Here is a 21,748-nt window from a genome sequence, read left to right on the forward strand (position 1 = left end):
TCATTATTTTTTGTCATATCTTTGTACTTATATTTTTCATAACAAAATAAGGCAAAAATGAATAAAGTTCAGAATGATTTGTTTTTAATCTATTCTGAGGCTAGCAGTCAGGTAGCCATGATCTTTGTAGAATTGAGGATAGGTGTCTGGAAATCCAACAAAATAACATGGACATTATTAAATTTTGTTTTGAAGTGTGAGAAATAATCTCATAACCATCTTATTTTTCCTTCTTGTAAATTTTATTTTATTTTTTCTCAACAACAAAGTTTTGTAAATTTCTAATGAATGAAGAATTAAAACAAAACTTGAAGTCAATTTTCGTTTTCTTTAAAAAAGCAATTTATATTGAATTCTTAAAAAATTACCAGATTTTTCTTACTTTATGTTGTATTTTTTTGTTAAAAACATTTCATTTGAAAGGTCAATAAGATTCAACTATGAACCCTTTGTTGCCTCATTGTACAATAACAATATTTAAAATGGACCTTTTTTACGTTTTTAAAAAATTAAAGCAAGATGTACCTCAATTTTAAGCTGAGCATTTTAAATAAGAAAATGCATTTTATGGCTTAAAAAAGAAAAACTCATAGTTAAAGTTCTCGTCAGACAATAAAAATAGACAAACAAACTTTATTTGAGTAAATGTTTCATAAATTATATTTTAATTACATTTCTATTTATAATATTGAGATTTATGCAAATGTTATATATATATATATATATATATATATATATATATATATATATATATAATTCCATGTTGATATTTTCCAGAAGTGAATATACCCAATTAATTTTTTAATGAGGTTCATACAAGAACGCTCAATACCTTTTATATGTCATTCATGAGCATGTTTCGATCAGCCAGTTACAAGTAACTAAAGACCTTTTTAGGCAATGCTGCTTATATAAAAGTAGAGTCAGTAATAAAAATTAGAAAAAAAATTCACAGTAGATATTAATCAGGAGTGCAGTCACATGTATACTTTTATATTTAATAATTTTATTATTATTACTTTTATTATTTTTTCTTTCCTTTTTATATATCTTTATTTTATTCCCTCCTTTTCTTTTTCTTCTGTCTTTTTTACTTCTTTAAATGCTGTTAATAATTTTTTTTTAATGTCATGTGACTGCTCTCCTGATTATGTGTTATAAATTTTTTTCTAATTTTCATTATGAATTCTATGTTTGTATAAGCAGCATTGCTTAAAAAGCTCGCTAGTTACTGGTAACTGGCTGATCCAAAACATGCTCATGAATGTGTAGTGACATATAAATGCTTATGCAAAACAAATAAAAAGTATATATATATATTATATATATAATTATGTGATGATTATCCATCCATGCTGGCAAGGTAAAACAATTTTGTGGGTTTAGATGGCACTCTTTCATCTAGTTGTACTAATCTAGTCCAGCCATTGATGAAGGGGTACTATCCAAACATGAGGTTGTTTTACAGAAACATGATATTATATATAAATATATTATTCTTTTACTGACATCATTCAGCATTCTGTCATAATTTTTTCATACACACACATATATACACAACTTTTAAAATATGATTATAGCTACACAAATGCAATCCTGCTTTGATCACAGATATCATCCATATATATATATATATATATATATATATATATATATATATATATATATATATATGAAAGTGAACGTGTCTGTGTGGGTACATTTCTCTACACAATAACTCTGTCAATTTTCAGTCTTCAGACTCGAAATTTGATATACAGGGTACTGAGATTTTGGAAAATCTTTGTAATCCATTTTCGGCCAGAAATTTGTCTGTAAAGGGGACAAAGTTCGACAATTTTACCTTTGAGAACTCTAGCAAACTCCTCTGCTAATTTTGTGTCTAAACACTTGAAATTTTAGATATAGGTTCTTTGGACTAACTTAATAACTTGATTTGAGCCCAAAACAATAAATGTTAAGGGGACATAATAGGGGTCAAAGTTTTAAAAAATTTGACCTCTCTACCAAATTACTCAGACAATTTCTGGTCTAAACATTTGAAATTTTACATAAAGGGTATTCAGAGATAGGGTAAGCTTTTTAATCGGTTTGGGTCGAAAATTTTTAGTTACCAGTATATAAATGTATTTATGTATGTATGTTTGCATGTCTGCCTAAAACTTTCGACAAAGGTGACAGATTTTTACAAGATCAGTATCATTTTAAAGTTCGATCTTTCAGACAACAAATATTGAAAAATTTGGCTAAAAATTTAAACTGAGCACTTTTCTACAGGGGAGGGAAGTCGCTTTTTTCGTCAATATTTTTTAAAGTTATCCTCTCCTTTCGATTGTCTAGCCTTAATTAAAACCTACATCACTTCCGGTTTGGCGATGGTCATAACAGCATAGACGTCAGGTTTTTTTCCCCATTCTTTTCCTCCTTTGCGATATGGGTTCGAGCCTGCCTTCCTACTACCATTTTTTTTTTTTTTTTGCTCAACACACACATCCAAACACCTGGGCAATGCACCAGTTCTGCAATTACTACTTTAGTATTGAGCACTATTGCTATATATATATATATATATATATATATATATATCAACTAATTATGTAATAATAAACCTAAAATTATCCTCTTTCTCTCTGTCCATATATATATATATATATATAATATTTTCTTATTTTAATTTAAAACTTTTAATGAATACTTTTAAGTGATCATTAAGAATTTCTATTGAAAAATGTTTATAGGATGGTTCTGCCATTATTGTTGTTTCTGAAATGTATGAAAAAGCACGAGCTTTGCTTTCATGCCAGGATTGTGATAACTCTATCAGTGGGGCTTTTAAAACTTAATTTTGTGATAAAAAATTTCTCCATTTGAATCAAGTCAAGGTAGACAAAATTTGTTCCTAACTGATTCTTCCTTCATTTCAAATGTATCATCATTTTTCTTTTATTATTTTTAATTTAAAAGCTGATTAATGCCATATTAAAATATCTTTAAAAAAATGTGCTTCCATATCTCAGTTTTCCATCCACTGTTATGAATACTTTTTTCAATCATATCTCATACCTCAAATCACCCAATGGGGTTAATATAAATATTTCAATTGTTAATTTATTTCAGTGTTTTATTGCTAAGATATAATTGCATTTCTATAATCTGACCTCATATCTACATTTTCGTAATTGAAATGATATGTTTCAACTTTTTTATAGTTAATACTTTTGCTTATTCTATCGTAAGAGGGGGGGGTTACAGAATGAAGATTTCTGTGTCTTTGCATCAATGTTTGAAAAATTTTTTTAGAAAAAAGAAAAGTTTGTTTTTGTTTTTAAAGAAATTCTGAAAGTGATGCAAAATAAGTTGTTTTTTTTTGTTTTTTTTTTACACAGTGATCTGTATTATCTAAAAATCGTATGTAGGGAGTGGATATGATGTGTACATAATTTCAAACATGTATGTATATATACTAAAAAAATATAAATATTATGAGAAAAAATCATGAAAACTATGGATATATAAATATTTAAAAACTGGTCATATTTTTGTGGAGAGTAATTAACATGTCAAATATTGGAGGTACAGTTTGATCGTTTTACTGGCTGCCATAGTTATAGCAAAAATACAAGGACATATTTATATTCTCTGCAATATCTGCAATGTTAACAAGTTTTGTTGAAAGAAAAAAATGAAACTGGAAAAATTACTTCTGTATTTTAATGTAATAATATATATTCATTTTTTTTTTTGTCTGCTATCAGATCTGTTGTAATATAATTTTTCTTGTTTTGTTAATAAGATAGAAATGAATTGTACTTAAACTTTATTATAATTGTGTAACTCTTATAGAATAAATACGTAAACTGTTCTGCTGTTTTCAATTGTATACTTTGGCCATTGCTTTTCCAAATTTCACTCTTTTGATCAATTTTTAGTTTTTCACAAATTGTTGACCACATCATTTCAATTGGTGAATAATAAAAAATAAAATTATTTGAAATTTCTACAAATTTTGTTTTCTTTTTTATTTTCATGGAATTTTTTTTATTGTATATATATTATAAGGGATTCTCCACATATCAAGGCCTAAAGGTCACTCAAAGATATGGATTAATGAATGTATGATGGTGTCACTGAGACAACAGCATACTGAGTGAAGGAAACTGGGTAGAAATTGACTATTTAAGAGGTCAGCAGTTCAACAAGAACTTGTTTACATTAGACTTGAAGACAACTATGCTAGCTAGCAGAACAGTTTCACAGCCATGCAGTTCAGGAAAGAAGCTTTGTTCATGGAACTTGCATTTAGATTTAAGCACTGAGAAAGAGTGGGGAAAGTTGTTGATAGTGGTTGTAGTTAGATGAAAGATTTTGTGAATGTTTGGCAGGGGAGAAGCATAGATTGGAGCCAGATGAGCATTTGCCATAAAAATGCTAGAGCAGAGCCAGGTTTGCAATGGCATTTCTGTAGGAAAGAGGTTGCAAGGATGAGAAAAGAGGATCACCTTATAAGACTACAAAACTGGTTTGGAACTCAGGCAGGATAAGGTGCTCTGAGCAGCTCCTACCCAGATTTGGCAACACTATTCATTTTAGGGCGTATTTGGCTCTTATACAAATAGAGGATTGCATCGAGAGTGAGATACCTTTTGCAGCAGTAGAATGATGCAACCATTAGCAACAGATTTGATGTAAGTTTTTCATTTCAGGTCAGGAGTGAATGGTAGTCACTGAAGCTTATCGAAATGAGAGGCATTCATGTCAATTGGAGCTAAGTGGGGATCAGAGCATTGGTGGTGAAAAATAGAAGCTTGGTTTTGGGTTAGGGTTAAAATTAACCAGTCACCTTTTGCCTGATTGCATCACATGCTCAAGGTCAGAGGAGAGACAGATATCTTGGTTGTTACTGATTTTTGAAGTGTGCCTCAAATGGTAGTGTTGTCTGCATATATGTCAACAAATGAACTTAGAATGTGATTTGGAAGATCATTGATGAAGATAAACAAGAGAGTTGGACCCAGGATGGATCCTTTAGGCATGCCAGCATTGATACTTTGAGTTTTGGACTTCTGCCCATCAACGACTACTTGTAAAACCTATTGGAGAGAAAGGATTTGATGATTGTGAAGACATTTCCAGACTTAGCTGGAAATTTTGTGAAGTAGAACATTATGTCAAACCCTATCGAATACCTCTCATATGTCCAGAGCTATGGTTCTTGAAAAAAAACCCTCATCGGTAGATTCACTGTGAAATTACAGTCAGTACATCAGCTGTAAATCTCACAGGATGGAAGCCATATTACTTGCCACTGAGTAGGTTATTTTTGCTGAGGTGGTTGACAATTTCTCTATTTAGAATGGATTCCAACAACTTATCGCACACTAATTGGTCTGTATTGAAATGCAGACGACCAATCTCCAGTATTTTTGAATACTGGCGGATTAATGAGGTTTTCCAACATTATTTAATTGGAATTCATTATTGAGATGAGTATTATTTATTAATTTATTTATTGCGGACTATTATCCTTATCTTTATTAGTTTGTTTCACAACATTTCAGCCAACTATTCCTGAGGTGGTAACCATATCGGGATAGGAACTCTGAATCTCTCAACTGCATTCTTAGCAATTACTGCCTTCCATAGTTGTTGTCCATGGATGGCAGTAATTGCTAAGAATACAGTTAGGAGATTCAGTGTTCCTATCCCGACACGATTGCCACCTGAAGAATAGTCGGCCGAAATGTTGTGAAACAAACACAGAAAGATGAGGATAATAGTCCGCAATAAATAAATTAATGTTGGGAAGCATTTCTCTTTTAGGTATTAATTGAACAGCTTTGAAAGAATGGATGCTAGCTCTGGTTTCAGTTTCTTGAGTACTATGACTGGAATAATGTCAGAACCAGTTGCTTTGCTTACGTTTTTCTTTACTTCAAAACACAAGTAATGTCAAGTATATTAGGATGAAAACAAATATTGCATTTAAATTTTCCACAAAGAAGTAGTTTTCCAGATATTATTGTTATAAGTGGTGGCCATTCTTCAACCCGCAAGCGTGCACATTCCTCCCCCTCCTGATTTAATATTGTAAATGTTTGTTTACTATCTTTTCTTAGATTTTAACAATAGTTTACATTATGGTATGAATGTTTTGCATGCTTATCTCACAATGATTTGGCTGATGTAACCTCCAACTTTCATCAGATTCCCAAGTTTGACAAAATACACCTGATGAAGGTCGGAAGTTAAATCGGCCAAAACGTTGTGAAATAAACATGCAAGATGAGAACATTAGTTCGAATAATACAATTTATCAATCCTCATCTCTAAAATTCCAAAAAATAACATTCAACCCATGCGATTTTTCCCTAAATTAAATTAAAAAAATATTTCTGCACTAGTAACTTTTATTGTTTGTTTGTATTTAAATTGTTTGATTTCAATTTTTTGTATTTTATCGTTTGTTTTCATTCTTACAATTATTTATCGTTTGTTTTCACTTTTAAAATTGTTCATTGTTTCTTTTAATGTTTTTTAATTCTTTATTTCCTAAATTCATAATTCAGTTTTATCAGTATTAAATTGTATATTGCTTTAAATTACTTAATTTTACATAGATAATATTTATATTTTATATTGAATAAAGTTCTTAAAGGTATTAATCGAACTGTGTTGCTTTTTCTTTTTAAAAATGTTTTATTGCTCTTTTTCAAATGGCCCTCATATAGTATTGACAGTCTGACAGATCTTACCTACATTGTGTGCAGGCATTTTTCAGTTAACAGGCCTTCTTCTCCTTCTTCTCAGTGGCCTCGGTTATACACAGTTAATCAACTGAGAACCACATCACTCTATATAACAGTATATAAGATATCAACAGATACACACTCGAGAATCAAAACAATGAAAAGAATATATTGTTGTCCTATCCATAGTCATTACTACACCCTGACCAACAATCGGATGTTAAGTTTCTTTTGTCTACCCGAGTGAACAACTTTCTATCTATTATCTGATAAAACAAGAAATAGAAAATTGGGTTTATTTTTTCTTTTACTTCCCAGCAGTTGGGGACAGTTGACATCAATAGCATCACACTGCATCTGAGCTAACTTACCATCTTTCAACCTCTGAATCTCAGCTAAGTCTGATTGACATCTTTCATCAAACTCTGTCGCCAATCTTCCCATCGTGTTCATTTACTGTCAAACTCTGTCACCAATCTGCTTCTAAGAGCCAGCGTTTCCCAAATACATTTACCCTCAATCAGAAATCCTAGATGTCCAGGGTTTTTTTTTTCAGTTTATTTCTGTCAGAAACTTGAAATATCCTTCAAAATTCTCTATCTTGACTCTCATCCTCAATTAATAGTACCTGTTCAGTGTTGGTTTGACTGCATAGCATAATGGATTTGTTGTTTTTTCGGTGATCCTAGTTGTGGTGATGGGGAAGAAGGCAGTCTATAGTATCACCCTTATCTATAAATTTGAGGATTTTTTCTTGCTACTTTTTCTGTTTAAAAATTATTAAAAATTTTAATATATTCAGTCATGAACATGCAAGCAACTACATGAAGGTTAACTAATTTGCATATTCTTTTGAAAAATGAGTGTTAATTACTTATATTTAACGGTTTCTTATTAGATAATTGGTTTCATTTAACTAAGAATACACTAATTTATGCATAGTTTCTACATTTTGCATAATTGTGTAGAATTTAAGATAAAAATGTTCTAGCACACGGAAATATTTTTATATCTATTAAAAAATGACATTGTCTGTGTGTGTGTAAAAAGTGTCTACCGAACTCCTCTCTGAATAATTAGTCTACAAATCTGAAGTTGAAATTTGATATACAGGATATTTGAACCTGTAGCAAACTTGATTTGGTTTTTAGCTGGCAAAAATTATTGTAAAAGAGTCAAAGTTGAAAACAAAACATTGACTTTTTTATTAGAAGTTGTTTATTTACAACATAAGACTGAGAAGGGCCACGGGATGGGTTAGAAATCTCATTTACAGATTTAACATTGATTCACAGATTTATTGGTCAGATACATTGCCTTTTGTAAACTTTTCAGATTTATTTGCTGAATGTTCATATGCTCCCACTGAGGGAGTTCACTTGATAATTAAAAGGTTTTAAATGCTCTGAACAGGGTTTTTAAATTTTGTTGACGTCAGCTGTACATTAGCAGTGTCTGTCATCGGCTTCTGAAATAATCAAAGTTTTATGGCGCTTCTCTTTGGACGCAAGTGAAAAATATAGATGAAAATGTACGGTTGGATAAAAATGTATAAAGAGAAAACATTCTGAAGATATTCTTAATTAGAAAGGAAATTATATCAACATTTAAACTCCCCCCACCAAAAAAAAAAAAAAAAATGGGATTGGGACATTTATTACTATAATTAACAGAAAAAGAAAAATGATAAACAAATATGCAACAAATAAATGTTACCAAAGGCAAGACTTTGCTACATACTGAAATACATTTATTTGTGTTTAAATTTCTTTTGAAGTGTTTTAAAACAAACTTAGTGTCTTCACTTTGAGTTAGAATTTTAAAAATGGCAGTCCAATAACTCTGGCAGAAGGACCATTGATAACCACTCAAAATTGAAAATTAAACAAACGCTGGTAAAAACACATACCTAAATGTTAATTGACTGAAAATGTCATGCTGTACGAGTATTTTGTTTAATTTGATTTTTTAACAATAAGCAAGAATGGGCCAGAAATGAATATAAAAGAGTATGCCAGTGCACCAAATTTTATTCCGTCAAGAAATTTTGACAGAAAAAAATTATTTTTACATTTTTATTCAGCGAATAAATATAAAAGTACATATGACAAACCACGTTTATTATTTTTTTAAATCCAACAACGGAACTGAAGTCGATGTTTTGCTTCTAGACCAAAAAAAAAAAAAAAAAAAAAAAAAACTTGATTAATTTATGTGGGAAAATATTTTGTCTAATGAATAAAATTTATTTTTACAAGAATTTTTATACATTTATCTAGCTAAAATGATTGCTTTTCTTTCCATCACGTTTTTTAAGTAATCACCTATAAAAGTAATATTACTTCTTAGAATGGGGATATAGCTGAGTGTTAATCTACAAATTTGTCATTATTAATAATTGCATCTCGTTTTTGTTTACAGCAAAGCAAATCAATTGAAAAGCCACCACATTTTTATAATTCAAATATTCTAACTTTATTCATAGAGAGAAGGCACAGAATGGTTAACAAAACCCACACCTTCCCCATGTTAAAAATGGTTTTCTAAATAGTAACATTATTATTATCAACTATTTTCAACTGTTTATGAAAACTTTCAAGTAGCATGCTGTACACTAACGACGAACTGATATAATCTGTTTTAAAATCCAAAGAAATTTTTTTTGTCTAACAATTTTCAATCAATTACAAGGAAAACATTTGAGAAAAAAATGTGGAAATTTGAAAATTTACAAAAAAAAAAAAAAAAATCTCTAAATATTTATTAATTTTAAAAGAATCGGAAAAAATATGGGAATCATCCCATCGCTACTAGATATATTATGGAAGGACAGAATAACAATTGAAAGTTTTTTTTACCTAATTTCTCCTTAGTTTATCTCAAGTAATCCTACAGCTAAAGCCCTATCGGTTTTGAGTTTGTGAGACTTATTGCTTTGTTTAATATTTTATTTTCATAGATCGATTCTAGTCATAGCACCAATTATAACACCCACACCCCAGGGACACAGAGTTACAAGTAAAGTCACAACTGGTACAGCACCAATCCACACACCCCATCTTTTAAAAATCCTGTTAGATGTTAATAATTCTGCAAACAAAAGATAATTTCAATAATTTGTTTATTCATGTATTGTGAAATGAAGATGACAATGAGAGAAAACTTGAGAAAAAGAAAATCACATAAATTGAAAGATGAACAAACATTTGTAATTTTAAACATTTTTTTAAGTCCAAATCTTTGAAAATCAAATTAATTGAAAACAATTTTCTGATGTCATTTTCACATCTGTATTTTTGTTTTCTTATTTATTATACAGTGTATATGTACTCTTGTTTTAACTTTTTTTTTTTTTTTCAAACCGAGTTCTAAACTACCATCTGGAATTTTCTCTGTTCACATGTTCTTGTATTATACACAAGGTACTTTGGCATAACTGTTCATCTTGATAGGCAAAAACTGACACATTTTTTTTATATTGTCAACAAAATGTGATGTTTTGAAATTTATTTATTACTTTCTTCTTTTTGTTTTGCAGAACGAGCGAATTGCTAGAAAAAAAGGGTTAAGAAAAATGGCCATCTTGGTTTTTTGAACAAAAGTAAAAAAGAAAAGAAAAACAGGTGGGAGAGAAAGTGCAATCAAAAACATTGAAATTTTTGTTTATGAATAACAATCAAGGCGCAAGAGGTGTAATGTATGTTACAAGAACCCCCCCCCTCTTTTTACTAATGAGTCACTGCTTATCAAGTCTTAAAAGCCACCCAAGAGTTAATGAGTTTTTCAAGAGTTAACACTGATGATTGGTGATGATGGTTGAAATTGTGCAGAATTTTATTTAAGAGGTCAGCTCAACAAGAATTTGTTTACATTGGACTTGAAAGCGATTATGTTGTCGTTAGCTGGAAAATAACCCTGTGATAAATTGTTGTCTAAAAGAAGGAATACTCTGAAACACATGTCCTATTATCTTAACATTGCTTCAGGTTATCTTGGAATTAATACCGGGTTAAAAAAAAAAAAATAAATAAAATAACCATATTTTTGAAGAATTCAAAATTTCAGTAAACTATCATACAGTCACCAAATTTTAATTTTATTGAACTTATTTCATTGCTTTTAAATTAAATACAACAAAAATTTTACTCATATATACAAATTACTCTCTCGTCCGTATGCATCCCATTTTGTTGGGAAATTCATATCTACACCATCTACATATATTTAGCTTTTTGAAAAATCTGAACATCAACCACAACAATTTTTGTCTGGTATATATTGAATATTTTCTTTTTTATTTGATAGATATGCATCAAATTCGGGATAATGAACCCTAGAACTACTATAATTAATACCAAAAACAAATACATAAGTTCCAAAACTACTAGCAAGAATTGAAGCACCCTTGACATAAAGATGACATTGGAAGAAACACTAATTTCTATTATATAAAAGGAATTTTGTCAGCGTGTGTGTTGAGTTCATACCTTATGAATTTGAAAATGGCTGAGTCAACTTTTATGAAATTTCACAAAGGTATTTTATGTACCTGGCAGTGTTCTTAGATAGGTTTTGTATCGGAATGTTTTCGATAAGTATCGATAATCAAAACAATCCGATGAAAGAAGGAACAGGCGACTTTCACCAAAGTTAACATCACAAGTGCATTTGAGAAGTTTTATTATCACACAAACTGAAAGACCTGACATATAAAATTTACAGTAGTTTTTTTTCATATGACAGGGGTGTGTTCGAAATGAATGTTTCTGTTTCATGATTTCACCCTGATACTTGACTTTTTCATTTTAAACTTAAATTCAAGTCATTATCATGACATAACCAGTAAGGTCAGGAATATAGAATTAACAGTAGGTTCTTTGATATGACAGGGGCACGTTTGAAATGAATGTTTCTATTTAGAACACAATTGAAGCATGATACTTAACTTTTGTATTTTAAACTTTAATGCAAGCCATTATATATAAAAAATTTTTATAAAATCAACAATACGTTCTCTATGTAGATTACAATATATTGCAAACTAAGTCATTGCAAAAGGCGTGTGAAGCTTCCTCCAGGTGCACTGCGATGGATCCCCAAATTAGAGCAGGCAAACAATCGATTTGATTGAAAAATGGGCGATTTCACCGATTTTGATGACAAAAATATGGGAGCGTGAAATATTTGTTGATCATCATTTAATCCCGGGCAACGTCGGGTCACCCTGCTAGTAGCATACACAAAGAAAATTTGTGTAAGAAATATGGATTCTTGTCCAGAATTCCTCTATATACAAAACAAAAATAAAGAAAAATCTCTATGATATATGTGCTATATATTGAAGAAGCTCCCGATTTTTTATTAGAAACGAAGTAATTAGGATCAAATATAATAATTATTGAAGGATAGTGCTGGAATTGAACTCAGTTATCAAAAGTTAAATACACATTGGCAGAAATACGATTCCAGGAATGCATTGAAATTATCCAAACTATAAAAACAAAGTTTACATCAGAACAAAATAATGGAACAATGAATTAACGAATGTCCTTTGTGTTGCCAGGATGTGTGTTGGAAGCATGTGCAATGTCCATGTGCATGGGATGCACATGTTTTGCCATGTTCTAACGTCACAAAGAAATATAGTTTAATATATACATAGGGTTTATATATAGGGTTTGAGGGATAGTTCAGTCAAGAAGAGTCGGAGAACAGACTGAGTTAGTCCGAAGCTCCTTAGGAAGTGAAGTGGAGTAAGACAACAAAATGTAGCAACTTAGTCAGGCATCGAATTCTCATCACCAGCTGGAAAAATAAGTGTATTCTATTTGTTATGTAAGCCTTTTGTCTTCGTTGTCATTGACTGCAAGGTAATGTGTTGTCTTCTGTTATTATGTATCATCACGTTGTCCCATCAATTGTATAATGAACTGTCTATGTAATCCCCTTTCAAAGGTTGACCGTATCTTTCTCTTCAATAATGCGTTCCTCAACTCTGTTTAAAGAAATGTTCATTAACACTCTTCACATCTCTAACGCCTTCATTATAAATATGAACTCTCCAAGTAATTGCCTTGTTGTCATCGCTGTGTACCCCGTTATATTACGTCATCCATCCTATGCACTCCCGCAATGCAACATATGTACTTGTGATGAAATGAAAATATCATATTCCAAAAATCACATAACTTGATCAAGTAGTCTTGTTTGTAAAAAAGAAAATGACATTTTATGAATATCCACGGAGTGATTGTCTCACCCACCATTTTGAAAAATTTCAAGAAACAAAAGGGAGATAAATCTAGTATGAATTATTGGATTATGTTGTAATGTCTATGAATTCCCATTAATTGCTTAAAAATGAATTTCTTTATAAAAATAAAACTACTTCATCAATTGAAGTGAGTTTTGGAATATATTTTCGTTTCATCACGGTACGTACATCATACAGATATTTTTTGATATAGGAGAAATTCTGGACAAGAACCGAATTGTTTTCTTTTTCTATTGCACTGCTACTCCTCCTCTGAAGTCCAACCCTCCTTTATTATGGTATGGAAGGATGATGATAATGTGGTAATGTCAGGGCTATGCTGTTAGGAGGGCCACCCACGGCAGACAGGTTTGACAGCACGGCTCTGGGAAAGATTCAGAAATCAGCATCAGGATACATTGTCCACTGTTTGTCTGCCTCTGCATATGACAAAAAAAAAAAAAAAAGACATGCCAGGTACAGAACTACAAATAAATGGATTAAAAATGACAATGTTGCTTTTGTACCATTCCTTTGTGTGTTCTTTGTTAAACCTTCCAATTTGGAATTCAATTGTTGAGCCTTGCTGCTCTCCACATTAGTGGTAAGAACCTGCAGGTCAACAAATAGCTGTAACAAACTTGGAAGACTTCATGCAGACCAAACAATACTGAGGCACAATTTTCATGGGCACTTTGCTTAACAAAATTAACTTCATTCAATGAGTGATTTTTCTGACAAAGGGTGAAGAAAAAGCTGCTTAAAGGTCGGTAGTACTTGGTGACCAGTAGTCTGAGATGTCGGAAATTTTTCTGTCTCTGTCTGTCCTTGTGGCCATGTCACTAGTAAGGGTGCTGGAGGTAAACGTTTTGTCTGGGCTGACGTTATCCGCCTGATAATCAGGGACCCGAACCTTGGATTAACCACTAAGGAGGCTGTCCTATCAGCAGGCGCAAAGTACTGGGACTGCTGTATTGCCATTTGGTGAGTGGATCTGGACCATGCAGTAGTCTCTGGTGGGGCCTCTCGATGCCATACTAGTGGGTAATTGTTACGGCTTTACCTTTTCGTGTGCTACAAAAAAAAAAAAAAAAAATTTTCCTGTCTTTTTCTCTCTTACTTTCCCTCTCTGTACTGCTCTAACCAAGTATGCCGACCTATTCCACAAATCGCAAAACCTCAACATGAAATATCTCCAGAATAAACAAATTCCTAATGAATCGCCCCCTTAAGTAAACACTTCATCAAATCTCCACACTAACGTAATGTACTTGCAATAACCCTTATCCCTGAGTGGCTTCCGGGCCTTGATAAGTGGTGATCACTGTTTAAAAAAAAAAAAAAAAAAAAAAATTGGAATAATTTAGAAACATAGCCTGAAACAAATAAACGAGGTTTTTTGAAAGGATACAACCACCATTGGTCGACTGTGTAAAACAAATCCATTTGTGTCTTCTAGAGCGACTTTGGCCACCTCTTCATTGGGCAGAGTAATAAACGCTTGGCCTCGAATACGTCCCTCTTGCATAAGTCGAATATAAAACCTGTATAAATAGAATCATAAAACATTCAGCTTTGATATCAGTAGTTTTTAAGTGGGATCCTCTGAAGTTCCAGGATAAAATACCAAATTGTAAACATTTATGACCATCTTTTCAATCATATTTTAATATGGTTTCATGATGCTGTTATCTACTTATATAGAGTGAGTCACAGGAAATGGATGTTTTTAAGGAAAACAAAACTCTGCGAATGAAAAGAAAAGCAATTCAAAATCAATAACTAAAATACAATTTAACGTACAAGATAAACAAATAAACTAACCTGCACCTTGAGCAGGTTTAAAGACTGCCTTCCTCATTCCCTATCCCTTACTCAAAGAGAGCAAGAACCGTTCTAAAAACATTGTTTTCCATGACTCTCCCTGCATATGTATATTTTAATATTCTGTTTCATATTAGTAAAAAACTTTTTTCTACAAATCAATATTTTTATATTTATTTTTTCAAATATTAGATGCATGAAAATAAAAAGGTAAAGTTTTCTATCAGCTTCAAACACTGAAAGTATCCTTGAACCAGAATAAACAAAACGAAATTATAAAAATTTTCAAAATAACAAATTACTTAAATCTACAAACATGGGACACTCATAATAAAATTAAAAGGACTTTTTTTTTATTTTTGTTTAGAATGAAACTGGAAACAAAAGAAACTTAAAAATCAAAAATGAGAGAATATTTCAATAAAATTTAATTGAAAAGAAAATCTGACTTACATATTTTTCTCTTCTTTGTTGTTCCAGTCTACATAATAACCAAAGATTTTCCAAAGATCCTGAGGAAAAATTTTTTTACAGTGAATAAAATCCAAAATTAAAAATACAAATGCAGTTTAGAAATCAAAACTTATGATTTCCATAAAATTTTTTACAAAAATTAATAAAATTTGCATCAATTTGATTTGATAGTTTATTTGCATAGAAATCAGATGACATAAATAGAATGCCACGAATGAACAAGATTAACAATGCACTTTCTCTTCTGCAACAATAAAAACTGACATTCTTGACGGATTAAAAATCAAATTTAATAATCGATTAAACAAAATTGAAATAAAAAGGATATTTTCAATATTTTTTATTGTAAATAGAAATATTTTTTTAGAATTGACTAAATAGATTTTTCAAGCCATAAAAAATTTTAACATACAAAAACATGTTAAACAATTTTTATATATTTCAATACAAAAGTAATCTGGCAAAACCAAAAATACAAATTTTTTTTAATCTATATTTTTGTGTCGTAAAATTAAAATTAAAAAACTTTTTGCACAAATATCAAAATTAATCAGATTAATTCAAGTTTAACATTTTTCTTTAGGTTTTGGATAATTTTTTTTTAATTAGCGATTAACAGTATTTGAAATTTACCTCAGTTTTAATTTCCATAATGTTTTCTTTGGAAATAAGCAACCTTGGGTCCTATACTGTATTTGTATGTGTATATATTGTTACACTATGTCTAGAATGAGAGTCTCATATTAGGATATATCCTGGACAAACATCTCATGTTATAATACAAAGAGTAGAGGATTTTTGTTCGGGGAAATATTCCCCCGTGTAGAATCTTATGACTACAAGACTAACAGTACCTGACCACATTCTAGTCACATATTAACAAAAACATTTTTTTTAAATGTGTCGGACATGAGATGTTACGGCCTATATGACACGTCTTTAGGTTTAGATCAGTATCATCATGGAATAATGTGAAGCATACAGATGGCAAAATGAAAGAACACAACTATGCGTTATAGACATAAAATTTTATTACACAACAATCATCATATAATCCTCAATAGGCCAAAAAGTCGAACATAAGAAGTCAGTAAATAAAATATCTCTTGTCTATAAGAAAGGACTACTCCAGTCAATCTATCATATAAATTTCAAACGTCTGTTTATGTGTATGTTTGTGTCTCGCCAAAACTTTCGACACATGTGACCAACACTGACAAAATTGATATCGTGTGAAAGCTCAGTCTCTCGGCCAAATAATATCCAAAAATTGGCCAAAATCATTCATTCTTTCACCGTCATCTGGGCCATTTTTTACGAGGAAGGGTAATTTTTTTTTCTTCACCATTTTTTGCAAATTATTCAAGCCTTGCGTGAACGATGTTGTATAAAACAGGTTATTTCAAACGCGTGTGATGTCACAACCGCGGTGGGGGCATCGATAAGACTGCTTGCTTTTTTTACCTCCTTTTTCCTCTTGTGAGTCTGCCTACTACTTGAATTTTTTTTTTTTTTTTACAATGATTAAAATAAAGGCAAACTTATATTGGAAAAGACAGAAGGAAATGAGATTAAAAAAAAAAAAAAAAAAAAAAAAAAAAAAGTCACCAAGAAATGTGAAAAGAGAAAATGAAAAAAATTGAAATAATGTTTACCTCTTCGGAAACATGTTTCGATAAATTTTTTATATAGAGTCGACTGGATGGCTCTCCAGCTGAATAGTTTTTAAATGCAGGCAACTCAACCATTTCTGAAAAGATGCAAAATGACAACTGTTACAATATAAATTCATTCTGATAATTTATTAAAATGCATTTAAAATCAAGTTTTAAAAGCAATTAAAACAGTAAAATTTCAATTGATTTATCGAGTTTAACTGCTTAAAGAATAGTTTTTAAAACTATTTTAAATGCAAAATAATATTTTATGTATTGACCTTTTTACAAAAAAATATTAGTTGAAATGAAATTCATTTGATTATGCACTTAAATATACACACGCATACACAATACCCATTTTTGATATATTTGAATTTTCAAATGAAAGATTGTAGTTCATATTTGAGTCCCTTAAGCTGGGTTTCAAAATTCATAATCATTGGTTAATTAGTTTAGGTTGGTTGGGTGTTCAGTTTATTGGCCTATCAACAGCTGCATGGTCATTTAAGGCCAAATAAATTTTTTTTATTTTTTTTATTGGGGTTTGTCTTAGTAAGGTAGGTGTTCTCTATTTTCCAGTATGTGGAGGTGAGGTTGGGGGAAGGTTAGTAAAAGATTTATATTTATTGCTTTTTTTAAGGTAGATTTATATTTATTGCTGAGGCTTCAGCACTAAAGATGGAAGACCTATCAGGTAGGCGTTTTTGGATTTTTCTTTGCCGATAAATAGCAGAGCTTCCGACTTTTTCTTTAGTTTTAGCTCAGTCAGTATAAATGTGTTCATAATCTGGATAGTCATGAAGGATGTCATGTATTTTTTCCATAAAAATGGATTTAATTGTGTTAGATTGGGGGTGTTTTGAGAGATTTAGTAGTATAGTAGTATGTTTTGGATGTTCGGGTGGGTTTACAGAGGTTTGGGAAAGCCAAGGCGGATGTTTGAGTGTAAAAGCTTTGTAGATTTGTGAGATGTTAATTTTGGCTTAGTCTTTTATTTCTTTCATGCGGAGACCATAAAGCTTGATTGCTTTTTCTTTTTTTTAGAATAGGGTTTGGTATCTGGGGTGAGAGATACTCTGGTATATAGGACTCGAGGTGTTAGATGCAAATTTTGTATAGTATTGTGGGGGTAATTTTGTCCGTCTCATTTCAAGTGTATGTTCATTCGTTTCTGCATAGAGACTCTCGACTGGTGTAGGGGTAAATGCTCCAAGTTCAAGTCGGAGTCCTTGGTGGTGAATTGTGTTGAGTTCTCTAATATAGGATTTTCTTGTTGCACCGTGGATAAAGCAGCCATAGTCCAACTTTGATCTTATCAGTGTTTGGTAGAGTTTTAGAATTGTTTTGCGATCAGCTCCCCGGTTTGTATGAGCTTTGGTTCTCACAAGTTGAATCCTTTGGTTGCATTTTTTTCTTAAGTATTTAATGTGGGGTATGAAGGTGAGTTTTTTGTCAAAGGTGATTCCAAGATTGTATTGATCTGTAACTGTTAGTTTATTGTTAATTTTTAGCTCAGGGTTAGGATGCATTTTTCTATGTTGGCAGAAGTGGACACATTTTGTTTTTGTTTGAGAAAAGCTGAAGCCGTTTTTGGTCGCCCAGTAAGTGTAATGGGATGGTAGTTTATTGCATCTGAGGGGTCTTTTGAAGGTGTAGGTATTGGAATTGTAATGGCAGGTCTCCAAATGTCAGGGAATTTTTTATTGATTCAGATATCATTGGAAATTTTGAGAGGTATTCTTTTGATTTCATTAGCAATTCTTTTAGGAAGACATAGGGGATTTCATCGGATCCGGCTGTTGAATTATGGGTGTTTTTGAGAGATTCTTCTAATTCGTACATAGTAAGGATTTGATTGTAGTATTCAGTGTCGTCCGAGTGGAAGCGGATTTGTTGTTGTTCTGCTTGGTTTTTGTTGACTTGGAATTCTTTGTTCCTATTAATTGGTGAGGAGTTTTTGGCAAAGTTTTCTGCTAAAATTTCAACTATTTTTTCTTTGTTAGTGATTTTGATATTGTTATGGATGAGATGTTTATTAGCTTGTTTAGTGTACTTTTTTGTAATTTTCTAAATTTTCTTTAGTTGGTTGGCTATTAAATTTTCTGAGAGCTGTTCGTCTGGCTCTGAGCGCTCCTGTGTAATCTCTATTATATCAAGGCTTGTTGTATCTTGTTGATGGGGAGCTTTTCGAGAATAGTTTTCTCAGCTATAGTATTTAGAGTGTCGGTGAAGTGGATGATGTCATCTTTTCTTGAATTAGCTTCTTGCACTAGGTCTGTGTGGCACTTTTTTTTTTTAAATCTTCTCAGTTAGCCTTATGCAAGTTCCATCAGAGTGTTTTAGTGTCGTTCTCTGGTTCTTGACCTTCTAGGATGATTGGGAAGTGATCACTCCCACAGGTCTCATGATGTACTTTCCATTCATATTCTGTGAAGATGCTGGGTTTGGATATAGTGAGGTCAATAGCCGAGAGTGTTCCAGAGCTAGGGTGAAGATAGGTGTTTGTTCCGTTGTTAAACAGACATAGTTGGTTTTCCTCTAAAAAATTTGATAATTTTACCTCTTCTGCTTGTTTGTTTGTTTCCCCATAGTTCATTGTGGCTTTTAAAGTCAACCATGAGGACAAAAGGTTTAGGGTTGGTTGGTTGTTTTTGTTTTACGGCATATCAACCCTTTTCGGGTTATTTAATGCCGAATCCAAAGATTTTGAAGAAAAAATTTTTGATAGAATATATTTGTTGTTTTCAAGTCGGTTTCTATTTAACCCATAGTTGGGACCCTAACAGGTACTATCACTCCGGGTCAGAGTGGACCTGGGAGCAATGGTAATTAAAGGGTGGCTCCACACTCCCCAAAACCCGCAAGCTGGGGCCTCACCATCGTATATAGTTTAAGGTCATATCCAGGACCAAAAGGTTTAGGGAGTTGTTGGATCAATAAGTTCAAGTCTGTTTTATTTAAGTTTTCATTAGGTGGCAGGTATAGCGAGCAGATTGTTAGCGGTTTTCTTAGACTGATGGTTACTGCAATGGCTTGTAATGTTGTATTCAGTTTGGTTTCGCTTTGAATAATATTATTGTTAATTAGAATGGATACTCCTCCTGAAGCTCTGTTTCCTTTTTCATGTATATAGTCATAGGTTGTGTATCATTTGATATGTAGTGGGGTTTGAATTTTCTTTTAAGTTTCTTGTAGGCATATGACTACTGGGTGAAAAGAGGCAATGAGAAGGTTCAATTCGTCAAAATTAGCCTTTGCACCTCTAATGTTCCATTGAAGAAATACTGGTTTATAGGTCATTGATGGTGAGGTTAGGATCCTCTGTGGTGTTTTTTTAGGTCTTCAAGTTGATTATGGGTTTTAGTATTGGTGTTGATATAAGGTATATTGTTGAGGGTTTTCAATTAGCTTTGTTTTTTTTTCTTGTTTTTGGCTTGTTTTCTGTTTGGTCTTTTGTTTTTGTTTTTTTTTTTGTTTGGGAATCTGGAACTGGAATTAGTATAGCACCTTATGTCTGTTTTGTTTTGGTTTTTCTTTTGTTCTGACAGTGATCGATGGGGGGGGGGTTGATTTAATGTTTCTGTTTTTTGGTTTGAGTATTCTGCTTCCATTTCATTTTCTGGTTCAGTTTGATTTTTAGGGTTTGGGAGGAGAAAAATACTTTATTAGGTTCTTTTCTAGTTTTAATTTTTTTAGTTTTTGAAAGTGTTGTATTTTTAGTTTTTTTTGGGAAGATAAGCAATTCGTTTGGTTCTAGATGTACCAGTTTTTCGCTAAGTTTGTTGTATTTATCAAAATGGTTGGTGGGATTTGTTTTTTTTTGTTATTTTCGCATTTTATTTCTTATGACTCCTTCCACTATTGTTTTCGCTTATAAGATATATTTCGTTTATGATTTGTGGCTAAGATTTCTTTTTCAGTTTTCCATCGTTCAGTTTTTTTGAATAGATAGGGTGCTCGCCTTGGCAGTTTATACATTAGGAATCATGACATTCTTGTTCGTTGTGACTTACTTCTTTAGATCTACATTTAGCGCACGTGGGATGACCTCTGCAGGCATCTCTATGGTGACCGAATTTTTGGCAGTTGAAACATCTCGGAGGATCTGGGATGCATATTTCAACTGGTTCTATGGTGTAACAAATTTTAATTTTAGGTGGAATTTTTGGAGTGTTAAATGTAATAATATAAGTATGGGTTGGTATTTTTTCTGAATTTTTCTTTATATAGATTCTTTTATAGTTAATGAGTCCTTGTTTGCTCAGTTCGTTCTGGATTTCTTCTGGTGAAGCAAGTGATAGTTCTCGGCTTCGGATAACTCCTTTGGATTGATTTAGTCTATTGTGTGGAGTGACTTTAATGTTAATGTTATGGAAAGTTTTCATATTTTCAAAGTTTAGGCTTTGACTTATTGTCTCAATCTCAATTAATAGGTTTTTTTAAACCATTTTTGGGTTTATTTTCCTAGGGGCAATTTCGACATCAAAGTTTCATCCAGTGATTCTAATACATAGTACTTGAAGAAATATGAATTTTCCTCACTTTCTGAGTCCAATAAGGAGCGTTTGGATTTTTTTTTTTTTTTTTTTGGCATAAATATGGATAAGAGTTTCGTTGTCTGTGTTCCCCATTCACCTCGGAGCCCAATATTGGGACTTGTCAGGGCTACACAGGAAGTATATTCAGTCAAGTAAGAAATACCGAGCATCTGTCGTTAGCCAAATTTCACGATGCAAATAAAAAAGAATGAAAAAAGTTGTGTTTCCAGCCATATCGGAATTGGGTTCGAAACT

The 21,748-nt window shown here is 31.7% G+C and overlaps 1 protein-coding gene across 2 annotated transcripts in view; it reads right to left on the reverse strand.

Annotated features, from left to right (window-relative positions):
- Positions 1-9,850: 9,850 nt before the first annotated feature.
- The window catches only part of LOC145247380 (RNA-binding region-containing protein 3-like), a 46,665-nt gene continuing 34,767 nt past the window's right edge, over positions 9,851-21,748 (reverse strand). For both annotated transcript variants that reach the window (XM_080109064.1, XM_080109065.1), the window contains exons 12-15: positions 16,953-17,047; positions 15,277-15,335; positions 14,411-14,543; positions 9,851-10,297 (exon numbers count right to left, since the gene is read on the reverse strand). In XM_080109064.1, coding sequence (XP_079965190.1) covers positions 10,253-10,297; positions 14,411-14,543; positions 15,277-15,335; positions 16,953-17,047 — 332 coding nt within the window. In that variant the 3' untranslated portion in view covers positions 9,851-10,252. The remainder of the gene's footprint in view (positions 10,298-14,410; positions 14,544-15,276; positions 15,336-16,952; positions 17,048-21,748) is intronic.

Source organism: Euprymna scolopes, chromosome 25, assembly GCF_053919585.1.
Source record: "Euprymna scolopes isolate OS-2025 chromosome 25, ASM5391958v1, whole genome shotgun sequence".
Lineage (NCBI taxonomy): Eukaryota > Metazoa > Mollusca > Cephalopoda > Sepiida > Sepiolidae > Euprymna > Euprymna scolopes.